General features: G+C 29.9%; 3 protein-coding genes across 6 annotated transcripts in view; all 3 read left to right on the top strand.

Annotated features, from left to right (window-relative positions):
- LOC126853708 (lipase member H-B-like) overlaps positions 1-576 on the top strand; it is a 261537-nt gene extending 260961 nt beyond the window's left edge. The window contains exons 7-8 of the mRNA XM_050599710.1: positions 25-187; positions 259-576. Of these exons, the coding sequence (XP_050455667.1) occupies positions 25-187; positions 259-289 (194 nt within the window). The 3' untranslated portion in view covers positions 290-576. The remainder of the gene's footprint in view (positions 1-24; positions 188-258) is intronic.
- Positions 1-22248, top strand: part of LOC126853721 (GTP-binding protein Di-Ras2) — an 86790-nt gene that overhangs the window by 24000 nt on the left and 40542 nt on the right. For all 4 annotated transcript variants that reach the window (XM_050599742.1, XM_050599741.1, XM_050599743.1 and 1 more), the window contains exon 2: positions 13058-13093. The gene's annotated coding sequence lies outside the window, so the exon portion shown is untranslated. The remainder of the gene's footprint in view (positions 1-13057; positions 13094-22248) is intronic.
- On the top strand, positions 1427-5393 carry LOC126853711 (lipase member H-like). Its single transcript, XM_050599715.1, has 7 exons — positions 1427-1635; positions 2441-2486; positions 2764-2918; positions 3882-4127; positions 4508-4708; positions 5003-5165; positions 5237-5393. Exons 1-7 carry the CDS (start codon positions 1575-1577, stop codon positions 5265-5267), a joined length of 903 nt encoding a protein of 300 aa, XP_050455672.1. The 5' UTR covers positions 1427-1574; the 3' UTR covers positions 5268-5393.

Here is a 22248-nt window from a genome sequence, read left to right as displayed (position 1 = left end):
ATATGGTATATTTTTGTGCACTAGGGTGTGGTCACTTTAAAGCAATGGAATGGTATTCCGATGCTGTAAGAAATGAAACGAGATACCCGATCACCAAATGCCCGAATTGTTTTATGAATCTGCGTTTCAACGAGTATTGCCAGAACACTGATAGCATTTATCTAGGACCGCATATAGATAAGAAAGCGTAAGAATAATTTTTTTTCAATCTCCTTTTTTACTCCCACAATTTAATAATTAAATTCAATCTTCTTGCAGAACCGGCACTTATTGTCTAGCAGTCAATTAGAGAACGTTTCTCTTTGAGATGAAAACAATATAGTTTCATAAATAATTAACAGATAGCTAACTGAGAAGTTCATATATATATACATTATACAAAAAAGAATGAACTTTTGCTTTACATTTGTAAAATGCTTTTTGTAATTCCAAAATGGATATTTTTTATTTTTTTCAGCATTATTAAATTTTAATATTATTTGATATGATTACTGAAATATTATTAATATCATTATTGAATATTGGAATTAAGGTAATTGTAAGGATATTTACTAACAATAAAACATATCGTCACATTAAAGATATTATCTTCTTGAGTTCTTATATTTATATAAGAGTTCTTATATTTATTATATCTTGAGTTCTTATATTTATATATTTATATTTATATAAATATTTAATAAAACATCATTAATTTTTTACTAATATATATAATCTAAATATTTAAAACTCAAATAAATTTCTCCGATTATGCTCATAGATGTTTGAACTCTGAGACTTTGTACAGAGAAGCTTCCAAAGATATATATAACAGCGTAGACATTCTCTTTTATTCATTTCATTGTACTTTACGCGGATTGATTAGTAAGCAGGTCACGCTGTGTTATACAAGAGACATAGAAGAGCTTTAAAATTCTGAACCAAAGATAGAAAAATAATGGAAAGGGATATAAAAATACAATTAGCGTTAAGAAAAATGTTTCAGATACAAGTTTTTCGTGCTCGCGCTTATGAAATAAGTCAACTGTCATTAATCGATACGATATGATAATATTGGTATAGCCCAAAAAGATTATATACAAATTATTATAGTATCATTATTATTTATATTATTATTATTAATTATTATTTTTAATAGACACATTCTACGTCATAATTTGAAATCGAAGAAGACAGAGAATTTCACGGGTCGTTGACCGCGCGAAACGCAGAAGTAGCAATTTACGCATAGAGGCTAAGTTATTGCAAAAATGTGATCGAAGCAATTGTGAAAATGCAATCAAAGTAATTGCGCGATCGAAAGAATTGCAAAAGTGCAAAAGAAAAAAAATGGGTGAAATTCTTTGGGCGGAGTCCAAATTCCAATCAGGTTAACGATCCGAAATCATTCGAAAGACACCAATATATATTAGAACAGTTTTCTTACATATATCATCATACAGTCATCAGGCGTGAGTGAAGCAGTGAAGAGAGTGGCTCTTGAAAGTTTATATAAGTGTTGTTATATTTTTTACACTTTTATTTTTACCTTTTTTTACAGTCATTCATCAATCAAAGTAAAACAATTTTGCGACATGAGCACGTCTACGTACATCTGTCTTCTATTTTGCATCTTTAACGTTGCAACAGCGAGAAGTAATAATACGAAGATTGATGATATATATGATATCGTAATCTTCTTTATTTACATTTTTATTAATTCTGTTGACGTGTAGTCGTATATCTCTTAGTTGAACGCGATCTTTATCGGTATTATGCAAACAATATTATTTTTTTGTTTAATTTTTTCCAAATTCCAAAAGAATAATTCCAATAAAAGTAACACGCATGTGAAGATATTATATTATTTGGATTATTAACTAAAAAACTTGTACATAATTATATTATTATAAACAAAATTTTAAAATTATACAGGACATCCCGAATTTAAAACGTGTGAATGTTGAAAGCGTGTGAGGAATCGATAAACTAGAAAGAAAGTCCTTTAAAGATTTTCTCGATTTCACTTTGTTTTAGAGAAAATGGAAAAAGAAGATAAAATAGTTTTCATCAAAAAACAATGTAAAACAACACTAAAATTATTAGGTTTTGTCGAAAAGTATCATGAGATAAAAATTGTGAAAAAATTTTCATTTATTCATAACTTTTAGCTTATAATATTTTTTTAATAAATCTAATAATTTTGGTGCTGTTTTATATTTTTTGATCAAAACTTTCTTGTTTGCTTTTTTTTGCGATTTGTTCCAAAATGAAGTAAAATCGTGCAAATCTCTAAATAACTTTTCTTCTTATTGTTAGTTTTCTTTATCTTCCACACGCTCCCAAAGTTTTGACATTTAAATTTGAGACACTCTGTAAATAATGTGAAAAATGTGTAAAATATTGGTGATGAATATAATAGAACAGTAACCATAATACGATAAATTTTATAATTTTATAGATACAGATGTTGATCCAACAAAAATGCTCCTGTCTTTTTATACATGGTAATTATTTATATGCAACCTTATTAAACATATATTAATAATGTTGTGCTTATTGGAGAAGAAATAACATGCTCATTTTTCTAAGAGTTTTTATATAATATTTTAAATAAAACATTTCAATAATTATTTAAAATGTTAGAAATTTTTTTGAAAAACTAACAATGCTATATATTTTTAATGTAACTAATTTATTATTTATTTTTTACTCTCTCTCTCTCTCTCTTTCTACAAAAAAGGAGCTATTAATTATGTCATTTGATTTATAAATATTTTTCAGTAATGCTACAAGTCTGACACCAATCGATTGTCTCATACAAGATTTACATTGTATAGAACAGGCATATAACCTGACAAGTCAAGGTAAACGTGAAACTACTGTTTTCATTCATGGATATCACCGAAATAAAGAGCCTATGCTGAACCTTATATCAGGTATCGGTTAATAATAAATTCTTCTCATATACACATGTAGCATCGTCCAATATTAACATATATATATGAATTTTTCCATGAAAAGCTTTTAATTACAGAAAGCATAAATTATTGATAAAAATATTTGTATAGAAAATAATTAAGTTTGTCATACAATTTTATTATTATAAATATATATATATATATACCAATCAAAACTTTGCACACATTACTTTTCGCAGTTTATTGTAAATCATACTCGCTAACATTTAAAAATTAAAAACATAGCAAATTTTTTTAATACTTCAGTATATATTATTAATCTATAATAATTATAATATACAGGTGACTCAATCATATTATCGAATATTGTGATCAAATAAAAACGCAAATAATATCGCAATTTTTATATGTTGTTATAGAATATTAAAAAAACACACAATATTAGAAAACAAGCAAGGAAAAGTTTATTATCAATTTAATTTATTTAATTATTTTTTTTTTAATTATTAATTTTTCTTAATTATACAATTTTTTTTTTAATTATAAAATCTTTTTATAAAATTATTAATTAAATAATACTTTTTTAACGGTATTTCTATGTTGGATTCAGCTTTATGTGAGACTTAATAGATTTCTTAAAAGGTTTCTGACGAATAAACTCTAATAACATAAGAGAATTAATTTATGAAATTATTAAGAATAAATTGCATATCATATATCAATCTCGATCGCATCGAATGTTGTTGGTGTTATTGAATCGCCGAAATATTATAATCATTAAGATACACATACATATTAGAGATGCTCTATTTTTTTATAAATTACTATAGTCACTCCGCCTTTGATCAAGATTGCGTACATTTATACGCAGAAATTTATAAAAAAAATACATGTATGTGCGCGCAATGTATTATAAATTTTGCACAAATTTCAATATATCGATAAACCAAATTATTGATAGACAATGTTTAAATTCTCTAGCATTTTGCTTGCGAAATAGTTCTACCATTGCCTTGCTCGATTGGACTCGAGTACAACCTGAACAAATTAGTCTTGATGTTACTCTTTGGACACCTGCAATTGGAAAAATTGCCGCGACTACTTTCCATCAGTTAAAGAGTAGGGGACACAATGTAGAAACATGGCACCTCATCGGACATTCCATGGGTGCTCACATTGCGGGTTGTATCTCACAATATACTAATTTGTCTTGGTTACATATTACAGGTATATTAAAAGAAAACTTTAATTACATTCATCTGTAGATGTCCTCATTCCACTCTCTTTAATTATATATTTTTTTTAATTTAAACTTGAACTTTATTTGATTATAGTATTTTATTAATTTAAATGAATTTATTTCTCTCAAAATTTTATAAAAAATTCAATTGATTGTTTCTCATGATAAATTATTAAATTTTGTTACAAAACGCATTTTCTTTCAGTAACTTTGTTATATAATCTATTCATACATATGCATAAGTAATTTCGCGATATCTGTATCTTGCGTATACAAATTTATTTGTTTTTGAAACAATTAATAACTGAAAAAGCCAACACACAAATTAATACAAATTAAAGTACTATACACGTATTGATGAATGCAGGTTTAGATCCCGCGGGTGTCATCTTTTATACTGACATGTACAATGGTTGTCAAATCAATCCCGGTTCTGCAAATTTGACCGATATTTTTTATACGGATGGCAATGGGTACGGCACAATCAAGGAAGTAGGTACTCTAAATATTTATGCCAACGCTGGAGTGTCACCGCAGCCTGGCTGTTGCACGTCAAACAATATACAATGTAATCCAACTTACTATATTTTTAAGAATTTAAAATTTTTCTTCGCTTTAGTACTAAATATTGCCATTGAAAATTTTAATTCTAACAATACCAAGAAATTTTTATCTTCGAAAATTGTAAGATTTTTATGTTTGTCTATTATAAAGATCGCGCACAAATATTACAACAAATCTAAAAATATAGACACAGTCTATATTTAACGTTTATTGTAGTACGCGAATATTTAATATAAAATAGGATGTATTGCTGGAATTTATCGGATATGATTCCATATGATATATTTTTGTGCATTAGGGTGTGGCCACTTTAAGGCAATCGAATGGTATGCCGATGCCGTGAGGAATGAAACAAGATACTCGATTACCAAATGCCCGAATTGTTTCATGAATTGGCGTTTCACCAATTATTGCGAAAAAAATGATCACATTTATCTAGGACCGCATATAAATAAGAAAGCGTAAGAGTACTTTTTTTCAATTTCTTTTCTTTACTCGTACGATTTAATAATTATATTCAATCTTTTTGCAGAAATGGTACTTACTGTCTAATAGTCGATTAGAGAACTTTTTTCTTCGAAGTGAAAACAATATGATTTGATAATTAACAGATAACTTATTGACCAGCTCATATATATATACATACATTAATTATTTAATATATATACATTATATATATATATATATATATATATATATATATGCATATACACATATATTAATTATTTAAATATTTTTGCAATAATAAATATATACATTGATAGAAAAAACTTTTTTATGTGATTTCGATACCTTATTAGTGAACTGACGCGATTTGAAATTGTGTTGAAATTATCATGAATACTCTCCCAATTGAGATTTCATGAGTAAATACATGAATATATAAATAAATCGCTTTTATTTTAAAAAGTAAATAATTTTTCGTTGTAGAAATAAGAGATATATTTATTATATATACATATTTCAAATTTTAATTTTAATTTTATCAAAAAGTATTTTTAGACGAGTGTTTATACGATCAAACTGGCAATTTATTGTTTGATTGTTCTATCACGACGTTTCGACCATATGATTTTGGTCCTTATCAAGTGAACTAAAATAACAATATTATAAATAATGATAGTCACGTTACAAATGAAATAAACGGTATTATGTACCTGCGTTATAGTTAAAAAGTAGAAAGAGAAAAATCGAAATGTCAAACTGACATTGTGTCAACCTCTATGTTTGGGATACCGAGAACGACTAAACGACCTTAATCTATCATATATGTTGTTTAAATTCTCTGTGTCTTTTGGAGAGTTAATAGTGTTGTCAAATTTTTTAATAAAAAACATTTCAGCTCTTTCTCTCTTTCTTACATGTTTTTCAGTATGCAGAATATCAGGCGCTGACCAATCAAAGTCATGATCAAATTCTAATTTGTGTTTGCTGATTACGGAAAGATTATTTGCGAGCGTTTTTATATTATTAAAAAAGACACAGAGAATTTAAACAACATATACGATAGATTAATAAAGGTCGTTTAGTCGTTCTCAATATCCCGAACATAGTGGTTGACACAATATCAGTTTGACATTTCGATTTTTCTCTTTCTACTTTTTAACTATAACGCAGATACATAATTCCGTTTATTTCATTTGTAACGTGACTATCGTTATTTATAATATTGTTATTTTAGTTCACTTGATAAGGACCAAAGCCATATGATTGAAACGTCGTGATAAAACAATCAAATAATAAATTGCCAGTTTGGTCGTATAAACACTCGTCTATTAATTTATTTACTAGCGACATTTTAAAATTAAACATAAGAAAAAGTATTTTTGTTTAATTTTTCTTATGACTTTCTTTTCTTATGTTTTACATTTTCCAAAAAATTATTTGAATGCTTTTTGTAATTTCAAAACAGATGAAACTTTTTAATTGTCTCGGTATTATTAAATTTTAATATTACTTTATATGATTATTGAAATATTATTAGTATTATATATTAGATATTATCGGCAAAGAATCTTTAGATGTAAGAGATATTATCTTTTTCCTTAAATATCTAATATACATTAATATTATAATTTTTTTATTAATATATATAGTCTAAATACTTAAATCTCGAATAAATTGATCCTCCTAGATGTTTGAAGTTTGAGACTTTTTATGGACGAGTTTTTTCAAAGACTTTTATAACGTAGACAATATTTTTTTACTCATTTTACTTTGCTGTACGCAAGTTGATTAGTGACCAGGTCACATTGTCTTATACAAGACGCTTCAAAATTCTGAACTAAAAATAGAAAAGTAATGGAGAGGGATATAAAGGAATTCCCTCGAGCATTTTTCCATCTTTAACTTTCTAACAAATACGTCGATCATATTTGATTCATGTACTATTTGGTGATCTGTCACTTCTCTCTTTTTCTTTAATAATCTTGACCGTCCATATCATTACTGGCCGAGTTACCTTCTCGCAATGAATATATGTAAAAAGGTGCCTTCAGAGTGATTTATTTTGCAGCCATCGCACTGCTGACCCCTCCGGTTATATACGTTAGAATTACTTCTGTCTCATGATTCTCATTCCTCTCTTTTCATACATCAACTTTCAACTCTTTTTCATTACATTTTGAAATTTGTTCGAATATGAATTTTTTTTCTTACTATTTATCTTTTCTTTTTGCATTGTCCAAATATACATATATATATATAAATTCTAATTTAAAAATTTATCGATATCTTTTTAGATTTATCATAAAGAGTTAAAAAAAATTGTGAATATAATTCTTATGATTCCTTTATATATATATAGGATACATTTTGCAATCATCGTAATCACATCACACTCATCATAATATTCTAAGTATATTCTGAAGATTGATATAAAAATTTTAATAGATAAATATTACAATAATATCTGAATTACAAGGAGTCAAAGTTTTGATTCTGTGAAATATATACATTTTTTCCTTTTGTTAAATAGTCAATGTATCATGTATCATCTTTATTTCTATGTAAATCACTTCATCTGGTAAATTATATATCATTTCGCATTTTTATTTCGAAGACTGTAGACAATTTACATTTAAGTTGGTGAAAAATTCAATGCGCAATACAAAATACACTCAAATTCAAGCTCTGAAATTAATTTTCATCGGTTTTCACATGTATCATTAAACAATAATTTATAATTTCTATTCCCGCAAACCTCCTATCACTTCGATTTCTATTTCAAATATGTAAATCGCTTCAATAAGAAGCCATTGCAGCAATACGCTTACGGATCATTAATCGTGAAAGTTGATTTAGCGCGTGTATTAATTATTGTTCGCATTAATTGTTCGCAAAAAATGATCGCATTTCGAGAAATAATAACACGACAATACACTGATGCAGCTCGTGAAATTGTTCGAATATTATCGCGAAACAAGATGATGACAAGAACAATACGGTATATAGTATAAAAATAATATATATTAATAATATTACTAAAAAATATTAATTATATTTTAATAATATTACTAAATATTATTAATATATATTATTATATATAATATATAATATATATTACCATATATATTATTAATATTACTAAAAAGAAAATAATTTTCTATTTTATATAGAAAAAGTTTTAATTTTTAATTTGTTTAAACTATAACAAACACAAGCATGCATCATAAAATAACAAGATGATAAAATAAATTAAATTAATTAATTAATAAATTAAAAGTAGGAAGGAAAAAGCTGTAGAGCATTTAATTCTTTTGATTATTCGCGAAGCAATTTGTATGACGAAAGAGATCATCCAGATAGATTCAAATTGAATATCAGAATATATTCGAATTGAATACCAGATGGAAACATTGACGACACAGCCAACGCAGATAATCAATTAAAGATTAATTAAACAAAGATTTTTGTACATAAAATCATCGAAGCACTACTATGTATTTTCCTAACTCCTGAAAAGCCTTCCAATTTACTTTCATGCAGAAACCTGTGATGATCAAACTATAATTGCGAAGTTTCAATAGTCGAGTAAATGGACGAATATTGAAATTTCTAATAGCTTCCGACATTGCGCTTTCTCCGATCTACGTTTGTATCGTATTTAATTTTTTATAATAATAAATTTGCGTGTATATGAAGGAACTTCTTTTTCGCCTTTTTCTTTTAAAGAAAAAGAAAAAGAGAAAAAAAAATTGTTGAGATTGATTTATCGACTCTTGGGCGCTCTTTTTCCCTTTGCGAAAAAGAGAAAACTCGACTTTCTCCACTACATTTCATTTACCAAAGTTTATAGAGACTGGATCACTCGGAGTTTACAGTGGACATTTATTCGAAGATTGTTTGTCAAATAAAAGTAATTTTTATATGTATTATTTTTATATTTTATTATTTTTATATGTTATTTTTTTATCTTTTTTGTAGCAAGACACTATTTAACAGAATGCTCAAAATTCTCTGTATTTTTTTGTCATTCGCGATTCTAAATTGAAAAAAGCGATCTTTTTGAAATAAAAATCTGGACACATCATGTTTGTTCATAATTTTTTAGTATTTTATTTTTATTTAAACGTTTATTTAGTTCTAATCTATAAATTAAAATTTTGTTAAAATATATTTATAATTATATAAAACATAAAACAATAAGAATTTATTATTTTATGTTTAAAAATTAATTAATAAAAATTTTTGTTTAGTAGAACTTAATTAAAATTTGTATTAATCAAAGATTTAACTAAAATAAAATAACACTTGTAAAAATTATCTCTTTGAGATAAGAAATTAGAGACCGTCCGTGATATTCTGTTTTCTCTATGCTGGATCTTTGCATATTTAATATCTCAAAGTGCGATCAATTTTTATAAGCTTTCTCCAATAAATAGATCGTCTTTAAATCCTCTTAATTGCAATTTTCATAGGGTTGACATTTTCTTAATGTGATTTTAAATCGGGGATCGCGGAATGCAATCAGCCGGACGTCGTTAGTAGAAGGTTCATCAGCGCAATCAGTGGGATTGGTCCGTCTCGAATTACAGAACAAGCAAGCGGACAAAGTAAGCAAGTCCACGCTTCGATGATTCAAGAGGAATCTCGATCGAAGCTGATAAGGCCAAAACTGATCGAAGGAGGGTGACCGGAAAACGCGCCCACCGCGAAACCACGATTACCTCGACGACGTGTCGAGACGCAATTCCCGATGCATGTAATTTTCGTATTACGATATTCCCGTGCGCTATATCGAGCATGCGTCATCGAGAATATAATTATATAACCACGAGCTGAGAAATACATTGAATGCTTAGAATAGCTATGCGTTAAGTGTCTTGCCGTATTAGCGCAATTTCATCTTTTTTTTTATGGCCGTATCACGTATACATATATATATATAATAAAAATGGAGATATATATATATATATATATATATATATATATCTTTCTCTATTTTTTATTTATTCTATTTTTCTACTCTATCACGCTTTCGCGATGCACGACTCTCCATCGTGCAATACACAATGATGAAAAACTCTCGCGCGTTGTGATTGCGATGCCAACTTATACGAGCTTTGCAACAGCGACTACGAGAGAAAATCAATAGGCCCTTTTAACCCTCTGCGAGAGGACCCTCTCATGGAAAAAATGTTGCGAACGAGTGGCCGAATCGAGTTTTGTCGTGTATTGTTTATTGGTTAATTGTTGGAATTTCGTTTAATCAAAGGGATATATGCATTACGCTCGCGTACGAGAGAGAATGGCGATCCCCATTCTCTCGTGTATAAAACAAAGTTTATTGATTTATATGTTCACTGTGTCAATATACCCGTCAAATGTAGCATAATAGAACCCGATTATAACGAGTATCGACATAATGAAGTTTTCACTATTGGTTAATTGAAATGATATCCTCTACGTGACAAGGTTTATCTGAACAATGCCGATATCAAAATGGTTATAAATAAATTTTGATACAATGTATAAAGCAGCGTGGTTTAAAAATAAAAATTCATAATTTAATTTTCATGATTTAATTAAATTATTTTTTATTTTCATAGTTAAATTAATTTAGATTTATTTTTAAAAGAGATTTCATAATCTGATGTAAAAATTTTTTGTAATAGTTATTTTAATAAAATCATAACTGAAGTTTATATTTAAAAATATGGGATTTATATTTTGATAATATTCAGAATTATTCCAATGAGATAATCTTATCCCCTACCTCTAATCGTTTAAACTCATGTAATAACATCTAACAACATTATTGGAAAGAAACGTTGATATTGATAATGACACACATGTACTAATTTAAGATAAGATTATCTTCGCGCGTCGCACTGTTACATACCAGGTACTATATTAATTCAAACATAGGGGGATACTCAGAGAAGCGTTTGTTCGATACTGGCGATAGAGTATGTCATATGTTTCCGCCGTGAAAGCGAGAACGTGTCAATAAAAGCATAATTTAAGCGGAGCAGGCACTAACTTGATAGACAAGGCTGCTGCACTAATCGATGTCAGAAAATCAACTATAGCAAGGAAGCAAGGGTGTGGCGTTAATTGAACGTTATCGCTGATTAATCGATGGTATTCAGGAGTATATATAGGTAGAATTATGCACATATTTCTATTATTAGATGCATGCGCATTACAAGTATAAAGATTTTTTTAATTATGATACAAATTATAAAATATAATTACATATATATACATATTACATTTGCATAAAAATATAATTTTAACATGCATTAGCTAACATCTATTTCATGAATAATAGTCGACAAATATTAGAGATTCAGTAAACATACACTGTGATGTATCTCAATTAATGATGATAAACTATTCGTATATTAGAATCTTTTAATTAGAAATACATATTTATATTTCTAATTAACAAAATATTTATGTAATTTACAAGGAAAAAATATCAGCAAATAGATTTTGTAATCTTTGCAAAATTTGTGTTGTCAAGCACATGATATCATAGCAATTATATTGAATTAGGAGCAGTTTTTTTATCGGTGGCAAAGTTTTTGCCTTGTTTTCCACGATAAATGTAAGCTACGAGTAACGAGCCTTGAGAATGTTTGTTTATGACATCTGTTAATTTAGATTGAATTGTCAGGACGCAATTACAAGATCTCGCTTAGCGAGCAATTCAGAATAAATTTCTCCTTTCTAAGACTGTCGTAAAATGTCAGATTATTCGTGCAAGACATTTTCATTAACGCTATGATTATTCGTATAATTACACAGGTTACGTCATATACTGTTGATAAATTTTTTTCATGTAACTTATTGATTTTTTAACTATTTATAAACTATATATTAAACTATATATGTATTAAACTATATCTTGTACATATCTTGAATTTTTATAAACGATAAGTAGAGAATAATCTTTTGGCATAGCCTTTTTGAAAAACATTATAAACCACGAATAATATAAAGAAGCTGTTAATAAATCTTTAGAGATCTAAAAATATAAATTCCAAATATATTCAATTCATTTTAAATAGATTTTATGTAAACGTTTAATTAAAATTTTAATTTAAATTATAAAAATAAATGTAAATACTATTATATAATTTACTGCTCATAAATATCAATATTTAAAAATTGTAAAAACGATAACGCACAATTAAATATTTATTTAAAAAAATCGACTTAAAATTGGATCATAATATGCAAAATAAGCTTTCAGAGTATATAAGATTAGAATAAAAAAAGATAAGCCTCCCCCGTAGGGAACTCGTTTCACGATGATTGTATCTGACAACGACAGCGCATTCGACCTTCGTCTCGTATAGAGTTCGTCTGAAAAAGCAACGTTTCACGCTCGATTTGACCAGGATCCTCTCGAAGAACCCACTCTCGAAAATCAACCTGCACGATCGCTCTTGGGAGCGTTCTCGGAGGTATAAAACAGAACATTGTTTTACCAACAAATCGCGGGGTAGCTTTTTTCTCCGCTTGATCCACGAACTTATTTCACGAGAGCACATCGTCTTTTTCCGGTAACATTTTTTTACACGGGTCGGATCCGGACAAAACATCTGGACATTATTCTATTACGTAATTTAGATCTCATACAACATCCTTTTCTTTTTTCTTGTTTTTATGTTTAATATTATGATGATTATGTCTTCTTTACGTTTTCTTATGATAAAAAAAAATAGTTTTAAAAAACAATTTCTAAATAGATATGATAAGAAAAAGACGTTAACTTTGTTCTAATGATTGAATAATGAAATGATGGCTAAATGAAATAAATGTCTCTCAAATAGATATAATGATAATTTTTAATAACTTTTTTAATATCTTTATTAATTTGTTGTTTTCTTTTTTGTTACAGAATCAGGCTCGTCGACGGAACGTTTTGAATTTAAAAGTAAGTTTCAAGATAATTAAATATATAGAAATTGTGTGTGTATGTGTGCACCATCTACATTTTAAAATCTAAAAATTCTGAATTATAGCGTAAAAATATTTAATAATCCAAAGTTTTTATTTTAATTAGTTGAGCTTTTTAGATATATTTAAAAAATTAAAAATCAATAATTTTATATTTAAAAGAATTTATATTGTCAATGTAAATAAATTACAAAGTTTACGAATTTATGAGCTAGAAATTTGGAATATTTCTTTAAAGCAATGTATAAGTTGCAAAATTAATATCTTCTAAGTAAATTCTTATTTTTGAAAACAATTGATAAATATTTCTTATAAAACTTTGTCGTATTATTTGCAATATAAGGCTAACTATTCGATTTCTTTACATATTTGTTTTTTTTTTACACATCGTGAAAAATATAATAATAACGTCACCTCGAAATTTAATTTTCAAGAAGACTATCATTGTCAAATTCGCAATCTCGTAGTTTGTTATATTTTGTTCGTACGCAGACGAGTAATCGAGTACCCGTTGATCGCTTTTGCGATATTTACTCGGTAAATAGTAAAGAACTGTCCAGAGATCTTTCATATAGCGAAACACACGAATCATAAAACGGGGTGTTTGCGTTTCCGAGATTGAATCCCACGTGTGCGTCTAACGGAAATTGACATCGATTCACTCGAATTTTTGATTTCAATTGGAATTATGGAGAAAATGCCACGTGCTATGTGTTCACGAGAAGACTACGCATCGTTGGTCAGGAAGCAAGGTGCGACGGACTGTAACGAGATGGGAGTAGGACGTGCATTAGGATATGCGACGAAAGCTTTCGAGCGTGCTTCGAAATTTCAATTTAGAAAATTGACTGTACCGTTTTCATCAGGCTTAATGGATAGACACTATCTCACATTGCATTTTATTCTTTGTAATAATTTTATCGAGTGTGAAAGCAACGTGCAACATTTCAAACAAGACTTATCGTATTCAATCGACATCACTTATGAAAGATCAAGACCGTTCACGTTAATGCTTTCCATCATCAAGAGACTTAAAGTAATAAAATTGAAAATTTTTATCTACAATTATTATTCTTTGAAAAAAAGAAATAATAAATGTCAAACTCTTAAAAGAAAGAAATTGTTAAAAATTTCTAGTTTGATCTGAACATGTATAATAATCTAAAAAAACCCAGCAGGAACAATGTGAAAAGATTATAAGAGATACCACATGTATCATTAATATATGTGTGTAAAATATTATGAAAGGATCGTTATTTTGTTTTCACCGATGGTTGTGTAACCGTTTCTAAAACAGGACCGTTCGTTCATATCGCAAGCGTGAATACCTCTGCCGGCCCGCTCGTTTCATACTTGTCCAACTCTCTTTCTCCTTGGCCGATAAGCATTCCGACGTGGCTTTAAAATTAATAGCTTTCAACCACGAAGGTTGACGGCGCCCGCTATTGACATCGCGCGCCCGCAAACGAACAAGGAAGTTGCGGGACTCGCGTGCGCGCGAAAATAATTAAACTCGAGAACGAGTTTCGCATCGATCGATATCTTCCTGTCAAAGCCTGCGTTTTTAGAATTATTAGGATGACCCCCGGCGTCCATTTTTTGCGACATTTAAAAAAATGATTTTTTTTCCTGTCTCTTCCTTCTCTCTTTTTAATCAGCGATATATCGTGTGTTAGTACGCTTCTCTTCTTTTTCATAATGTTCTTTCTTCGCTGTGACAATGTGGAATTTTTCAAAGACGAATCCTCTAATATATTTCAAGATTACTGTACAAAATGCCCGAGAGAATCGTTTTTATTCTTTTAATCACACGGATGTTGTAAGAAGAAAACTCAAAGAAAAAGTTTGCTCAATGTCGAGAACAGAAATACATACTTTCGGATTATTCAAATTTAAGAGAATTAAATAATGCTGGCAAAAATAAATCTAAGGAAATCTTTTTCTTCAATCGAATCTAATTAAGCCAGTGTGAATCGTTTTTTCTCAAACATTTAAAAGTTTAATGTAAATCTTATCAATTAGAGAGATATTTGTTTTTTAAACTTCAAAATAAATGTATAAATTGTCAATATCTATAAATGATTGATACAATTTCAAGGAACAATAATGGAAATTCTAAGCCGTTCACTTCTCTACGGAAAGTGAAATATGAATTATTGATATCGATATTCGCAAGCTTTTAGAGACACTAATGGCTCGAACCACTTGTTGGAAGCGAATCTAGCGGAAATGCATTTCGTCGAGATCTTTGACTCGTATACATGTTCTTCGAATGAATGAGTACAAAATTATCTTTCTTCATCTCGAGCGTAAAACATTCTATCGAACATATATTTCTGATCAATTAATCTTTTTATAAAACATTTTAATTAAGAATATTCCATTATTTATTAAGTAACTTGACGCCCAACAGATTACTGTCTTTTTATTATTTTATGTGAAATACAAAATTAGACAAGAATAATTTCAAATTATTCTTTAAATATTAATTACTTGTTAAAAAAATCTGTTGATGATATAACGACTATTGATGATTTATTGAAGACTTATAATAATATAGTTGTGCTACATTTTTTCTGTCAGTTACAACAGGTTTATTAAAAAAATTCTCATACACTCTCCATAGGTAATTTTTCATCAACGAAGCAATAGAAATTTTAGATTGTGAAACTTTCATGCGCGTGTAGCTGCCAGGAATTTATCTCTGCGGAATTTCGAAATATGTCACAATTGAATATTCTGGACATCTCTCGAAATTTTGTTTAATACAGAAGTGAGCATCGTTACAATTGATGTTACGCTTTCGATATTAAATATTTTTTACGTTTATGCTTTTTCTTTGATATCACGATTTTAATCATTAATTTGTGAATATTTATACATGTAAAAAATTAATTTTTTTATTAAAAAAGAAACATAGTATCTCTCTATATAGATTGATACCCACGCGCTTGTAAAACAATCAAAATATTTAAATATAAACAATACAACAAACTAATAATTTTATTTCTAATCAAAAATATTTTTTAATAAATAAAAATGACCAGATAAATATGTAATACATTATAATTTCATTTAGTATATCGCCTATGTTGTTTCTATAAAAAGTGCGACGTTTATCGATCGCGATAACGTGGATAAATATTTCGTTTTAAGTGCATTGAGCGCACATGTGGAAGATTGCAACAAAAATTTTTATAATTGAATGAACAATTGAAGTTCGCCGGAAGCGACGAACTGCGAGCTGCCGTGACGATCGTTTGCGAATTGAATCGGAAAATGATTCGCTATTATTGTTATACGCCGCAGTCTTATGTATGCTGAATACAATTTACATAATCGCGTTTCTTGCACAACGAACCTTATACGGTGCAAATATTCAAAATCGATAAATACAAAGAAATATAAAACTAGCCATACATATACATATAATAACATTCTTCTTTTTTTTTTTTACTTTAAATTGATGGATCAAGAACAGAAGCTACATGAATATGTAATAGAGAAAGCAAGGGAAAGAGATCTTTTCTAATACTCTATTTAATATAACAAATATATAACAAATTATTATTTTTTTGAAAATTAATTTAAAATGTAGAAATAGAGGCAATAGAATATAAAGCGACAATATACGAAGTAATTATGCAAATTTGAAAAAAAAAATTTTCTTCTCAGAGGTATAGTGAGTATAGCGAAGATGGGCGAAGAACGCCCGCACATGTAAAAGTAAAATCTTCCACCCGAGGTGGAAGGCATCGGGTTTGTCGTCGCATATACTTACGACCTTTTATGATGCAATAAATAATAAGGTAACTGTCGCGCGCGACAGCCACGATGAAATGAAGTCCCATGCACCGCGGACGGAAATAGACGCCCCCATGTCAACTTTGCGAGATATTTTATGAAAATTGTTATTATATATGTATGTATTCTCGTGTGCATCTTTCTTTGTATGTTTTATTTATTTCAACGTTATTTTCTACGCGCGCCGGTGTTTTCAGTTACAGAAAGATTCTGTGTGTGTGTGTATATATATATGCATGTTTGCGTGGGTGTATTCTCTTTCTCTCTCTCTCATTGCTACATTATTTTTTAATTTATTTTTCTTTTTGGTCTCCCTTGTTTTTTTTTTCTCATACTCTTTCTTTTAATTCTTTCATTCTTTTATCCTCCTATATACAATTGGCGCCAAGCGAGAGCTATAAAATCGTTAAATGCCCGAGTTGCGGTTGCATTTCTGCAGAAAATACGTCTCGAGCGCACTTTTAACAATCGCTAGACCGCGGAAAATAGTTATCGAGCGTTTAAGAAGCCTTCAGGTATAGTCGAGAGCCACTCGACCCTTTATATGGGGCTTTGCCTAACGCTCTTTTTTGAGCACTCGAGCACCGGCCAGCTGCTAAACCCTCTGAAGAGACGGTCATAAAATTGAAACATAACAGCGCTGCAAAGGCCGATCGGCAAATTATTTTTATCCTTTGACCGTTTTTTCGCTTAATTACTCCTGTCTCGTGAGTTATAATTAAGCATTTTGCCTTTCGTCGTGATCACCGCGGCAAGCTCGCAAGCTCTTGAAAGAAACGCGAATAGACAAAAAAATTTTAATTTTTAAATTTGAATTACATTTGATATACAGGATATATTGTATTTCTAAATATTAAATTATAAGTTTATATTTTTAAATATTTTGTTATATCAATTTCCAATTATTCAAGAAACTATTACGCGATAAATAAATAAAAAATAAAACTTGAAAATACGCAAAATGTTAATTCAAAAATTAATATTAAACAAATATTGACAATAATTATTTTTCAATATAATTATTATTTATATATATATATATATATATATATATATATATATATATATATATATATTCTACTTAGACTACTATTATTCGAATGTTTGAAACTTCCATCACAATGTAATACTTCACAAGTACATCAAGTTACTTTTATCGCATAATCAATATCTTTCGATGAGGTGCTTCTAAAGTTTTTATTTTGAAGTTTGACCTCGTATTTTTCAAAGCGTCATCATGCGACGCGCAGGTTCACCCTCTCGATTAAAGCTTTGACAAGGCGCCGCCCGTACCTTCTTTAGCGTAGAAGGTGGGCCGCCCAAGTTCGGGCATCGAGAGGAAAGGCTCATTTATGCCTGTGAGGAGGCCTCGTCGAGGACCCCTGACCTGGTTTCGCCGCGTCTATATCTTTGAATCGGCGATGGAGGGCTTCGAGAAAGGGGCTGTCTACCTCGGCAGCGCCGCGAATCCTCACCGTCGCGCGGAGAGAAGAAGGAAAAGAGGGAACGTTAGGCTTCGGTCGAACTCGCAAACAGACTTGCAACCGTTGTTGGCAAATTCCGACGCGATTTCGTGCTACGAGTTCTTGCTACTGAGGATTGTCGAGCCGCCGAACTGTTTCCCGTCTCTCGAGACCAAAGACAAACATTTCAGCGACGTAATAAGACCGTGATGAGGCACCTCACAAACAGGGCTCCGCCCTTCTCAATAATCGGAACGCTGACAAGAGCTTCACCCCAAAAATTCCAGAGCTTCATTTATATTCCCCAAGCCACACATGAAATGTTGAGTCACGAAGGCTCAATTTTCGAACCAATAGAAACTTTCAAACGGTGTGACAATTTATTTTAATTTAATTTAAATTAATTTTCTCAATGTAATGCCATATGTTGTGCAATTATTATATGTTTTGCATATAGCGCTTTGCATAATAATTATCTTTCCCTGAAATATTATATCTGCTTAAAATTTGCTGGAAATTTATTATTTTATTAATATATGTATAAAGAAGTTTCTTTCCAATAAATTTCGTGACGAAGTTAAATTTTCTTTAAATGTGAGGGGAGACCAACTTTGTAATAATCGAATTAAATATTGATAACTAAAGTTGATTTAAAACTAAAAAAACTTTAAGTTAAAACTCTGGAAGAAAAAAGTGTGTGCCTTTGACTTTAAATAAATAATAGGATTTTATTACTTGACTATTCTCTAGTTGCAAAATTTGTGCAAACTTCTACTTTAACAATTACTTAAACTTAACATAACTCGAAAATTAATGATATCGTGAAAATTAATGATACCACTTTTCAGTTAAAAAGAGCTGGATTAATCAGAAAATCTATCATTAAAATTAAAGTCGATGGGGTATTTCTGCTGATATTTCACTCAGAACATTCTCGGTTTAATTATAGGGGGTGCGAAATAATATCGTTGCGTAATACTTGGTTCTGAAAATACCGCTGAAAATTGATTAACAACTCTCGTTTGTCATTTAAAGAACGTGCTTAGCACTAAGGCAAAAGTAGTAAGCGCGCAAGATATAAACGAATCTTCTCCGTGGACTAGAAAAATTTCCAAGAGACGTCGAGCAACGTGATAAAGTATATTCATTTAAAAGAGCCTCGTTTAAATAAAATAATTAAAAAGAAAATATTTTTATCATATACGTCTATCAAATCGATAGTTTATTTAATGTATCATATTTTAAGAATATAAAATAGAAAAATTCACCATCAATTCTTTTTTTGCAACAATAAGAAAATATGTTTCCAAAAATCTTATTAAATCTATATCTTTAAAATTGGGATTCGTGTATTATACAAAGTTACGAAAAGTTCATAGTATTAAATAATCTCAATGTCTCGTGAGTATGGATTTGAGGCAGTTTTGAAATAAGCTATTTAATTTGATTGAAATCAAGACAAAGCCATTTAAAATAGAGTATCTAAAAGAAATTTAGCGAATTAAATCACGCATTTTGCAAATAAAAGATGAGCGTCGTGCTTAGTTACGTATAGCGACACGATTTAAAACTCATCTTTTTATGCTTATTTGCAGCGCAACCTATTTAAGGAATCAATTTGCGAGCTAATTTGCCGTTGAAAAAGTTAATCAAAAAGAACGGCGCGCTTTTCTCGCGTTATTGTAACGCTTTACAACGCAAAAATCTCGCTAAACTGTAATGACCGCTCGAATAGCCGTAATCTCGCTCGCTGTGTTATATTAAGGGTAACGCGTAGATTAACACGGTACGAGACTTGAGGCGATCATCTTCGGGGGCCTTTCGGCTTCCCTACGGAGATCCGTGGAACGTAATAAACTCGCAACGAGGCACCCGCTGCTGACAGAATTGCGGCGTTTTGACAAAAGCAGAGTAAGCGAGAAAGTCATTAAAGCGGATCTATCGTTTGCGCGTATCGTGCATAATCGAGCGATGTAAAATAGTTTAGAAATATTTTAATATGCATGTAAGATAGTCTTTGATAATTTAAGCAATATCGTAAAAACTGAGATCTCGAGACGCTGATAACTATCGCGGTGCATTTTTATTATAATTTTTATTCTGATGTAAATAGACGAAATTGAGCATGAATTTAAGGAGAATGTCAAAGCTGATTCTGACAAGAGAAAATTGTGTGACAATCTCCGCCCTTGTGAAGGAAAAACTGGACTTTATGCAAAAACTATACAGAACTTTTAAAAAATTTTCTTTAGTAATACAATTAATATTTTTATCTTTTTTATTTAAAAAATTATATTTGTAAATATTATTATAATACTTCAGAGCATTATATAAATGCAAAATATTCAAATTTCCTTCACAAATGTTCAGATCTCTATAAAAAAAAAAAACACTTTACTTTTATGAATATCGAACAAGCTTGTTTTTATGTTTTATTGATTTTTCATTTTCTTTCATATACAAATAAATATATTAAAATAAAAATTGCAATATATTATCTATTTTAGTTTGTGAAACATTAAGATGTTTCTGATTGATATCATTATAATTCATAATTATTATATTTTTACGTCAGCATATTGAGAGATGCTTCTAATGTTATCTTATACATACAAGTAGATAGCCAGCTCCCGTGCGTATCATTTAGCGCGTCACTTAATCATCGCACTCAACTGACAAGAGGGATGTTTAAAATAAACTGAATACACTGGATCTTATATCGAGAGCATGATACTGTGCGAAAGTTGATTATTCTTGAAAATAGTATAGAAGATGATGGAAAGTCGATAGAGTATTGATTTTTAAAACGCAAATTTTTTAGCTAGTTTTATAATAACTTTAAAAAATTATAGCTTGAAAAGAGAAAGATATATATTATATATTCCACACTAAAGTATGTGCTCAGCAATTTTTCTTGGCGCAAAATCGCACTCTCGTCAGGCAGTTTTTCTTTCATTTAGTCGTATTCTTTTGACTCGATGCGAAGCACGCATCAATGCGCCTCCGGCTGATACAAGCTCCGGAAAGCGCAATTCGAGAAAAAAAGCGGTGACAATGACTATGATGCGTCCGCGGATACTTGCTATCGGTCGTCATTTCCGACGAAGAAAAAAATTATACAGAGAAAGAGAGAGAGAGAGAGAGAAAGAGAAGAAAAGAATGTCGATTATATACCATGTACCGCTCTGCAAAAAAAAAGGTAAAGGACACATTTCGCCGCTTGTACGTGCTTGTGATTTTTTTTATATCGCGCTTTGTTCTCCAGTCTTGCAGTATTCATTATCGAGAGAGAGAGAGAGAGGGGGAAGGGAAGAGAGGGCACTATAATATACTGAGGCTTCTGTGCGCGCACGTGACGAAAAGCCGAAATGGCATGTGCTTGGTGCGCTGCGAGCAGGGCGATAGTGTAATCTCGCTCCATCCGGGTTACCCTTAACGACGCGACAAAGCGTCGCCGTGTGTATACGCGGCGCATTAAACAAAGGAGGAAACGAAATTGCACCCGGAATTGCATCGCGTCAGCCAGTCGTGTTTCTCGAACGAAGCGCGCGCGCGTTTATCCGAAAATTCGCTAAAACGCGAGAATTGTTTTAATTTTACTCTTTCGTCGCATTCCTGGCTTGGAACGTAATCGCAAAATATACCGCATGTCAGATCAGAATTGTATGAATTCGTTTCTAAGAGATCTTGAAACAAAATGAAAACTGAAATGCAGAAATGTATCTTTTTAATTATTGATATACATACATATGTTTCTCTATCATCGACAACTTTCGATATTTTATCAGTGATTTTGTAATGTCATTAATATCACATAGATCGTGATATATCGGCAATAAATATGCATGAAGTTACGAATTGATTT

This window comes from Cataglyphis hispanica, chromosome 12, assembly GCF_021464435.1.
Source record: "Cataglyphis hispanica isolate Lineage 1 chromosome 12, ULB_Chis1_1.0, whole genome shotgun sequence".
Taxonomy (NCBI): domain Eukaryota; kingdom Metazoa; phylum Arthropoda; class Insecta; order Hymenoptera; family Formicidae; genus Cataglyphis; species Cataglyphis hispanica.
The sequence above is the reverse complement of the archived record's forward strand: the minus strand, read 5'-3'. Positions and strand labels throughout refer to the sequence as shown.

Coding starts and splice junctions, on each gene's coding strand:
- LOC126853711 (XM_050599715.1), top strand. CDS start 1,575: ATGAGCACGTCTACGTACATCTGTCTTCTATTTTGCATCTTTAACGTT. Junction 2,919..3,881: donor TATGCTGAACCTTATATCAG/GTATCGGTTAAT, acceptor TAAATTCTCTAG/CATTTTGCTTGCGAAATAGT. Junction 4,128..4,507: donor GTCTTGGTTACATATTACAG/GTATATTAAAAG, acceptor TGATGAATGCAG/GTTTAGATCCCGCGGGTGTC.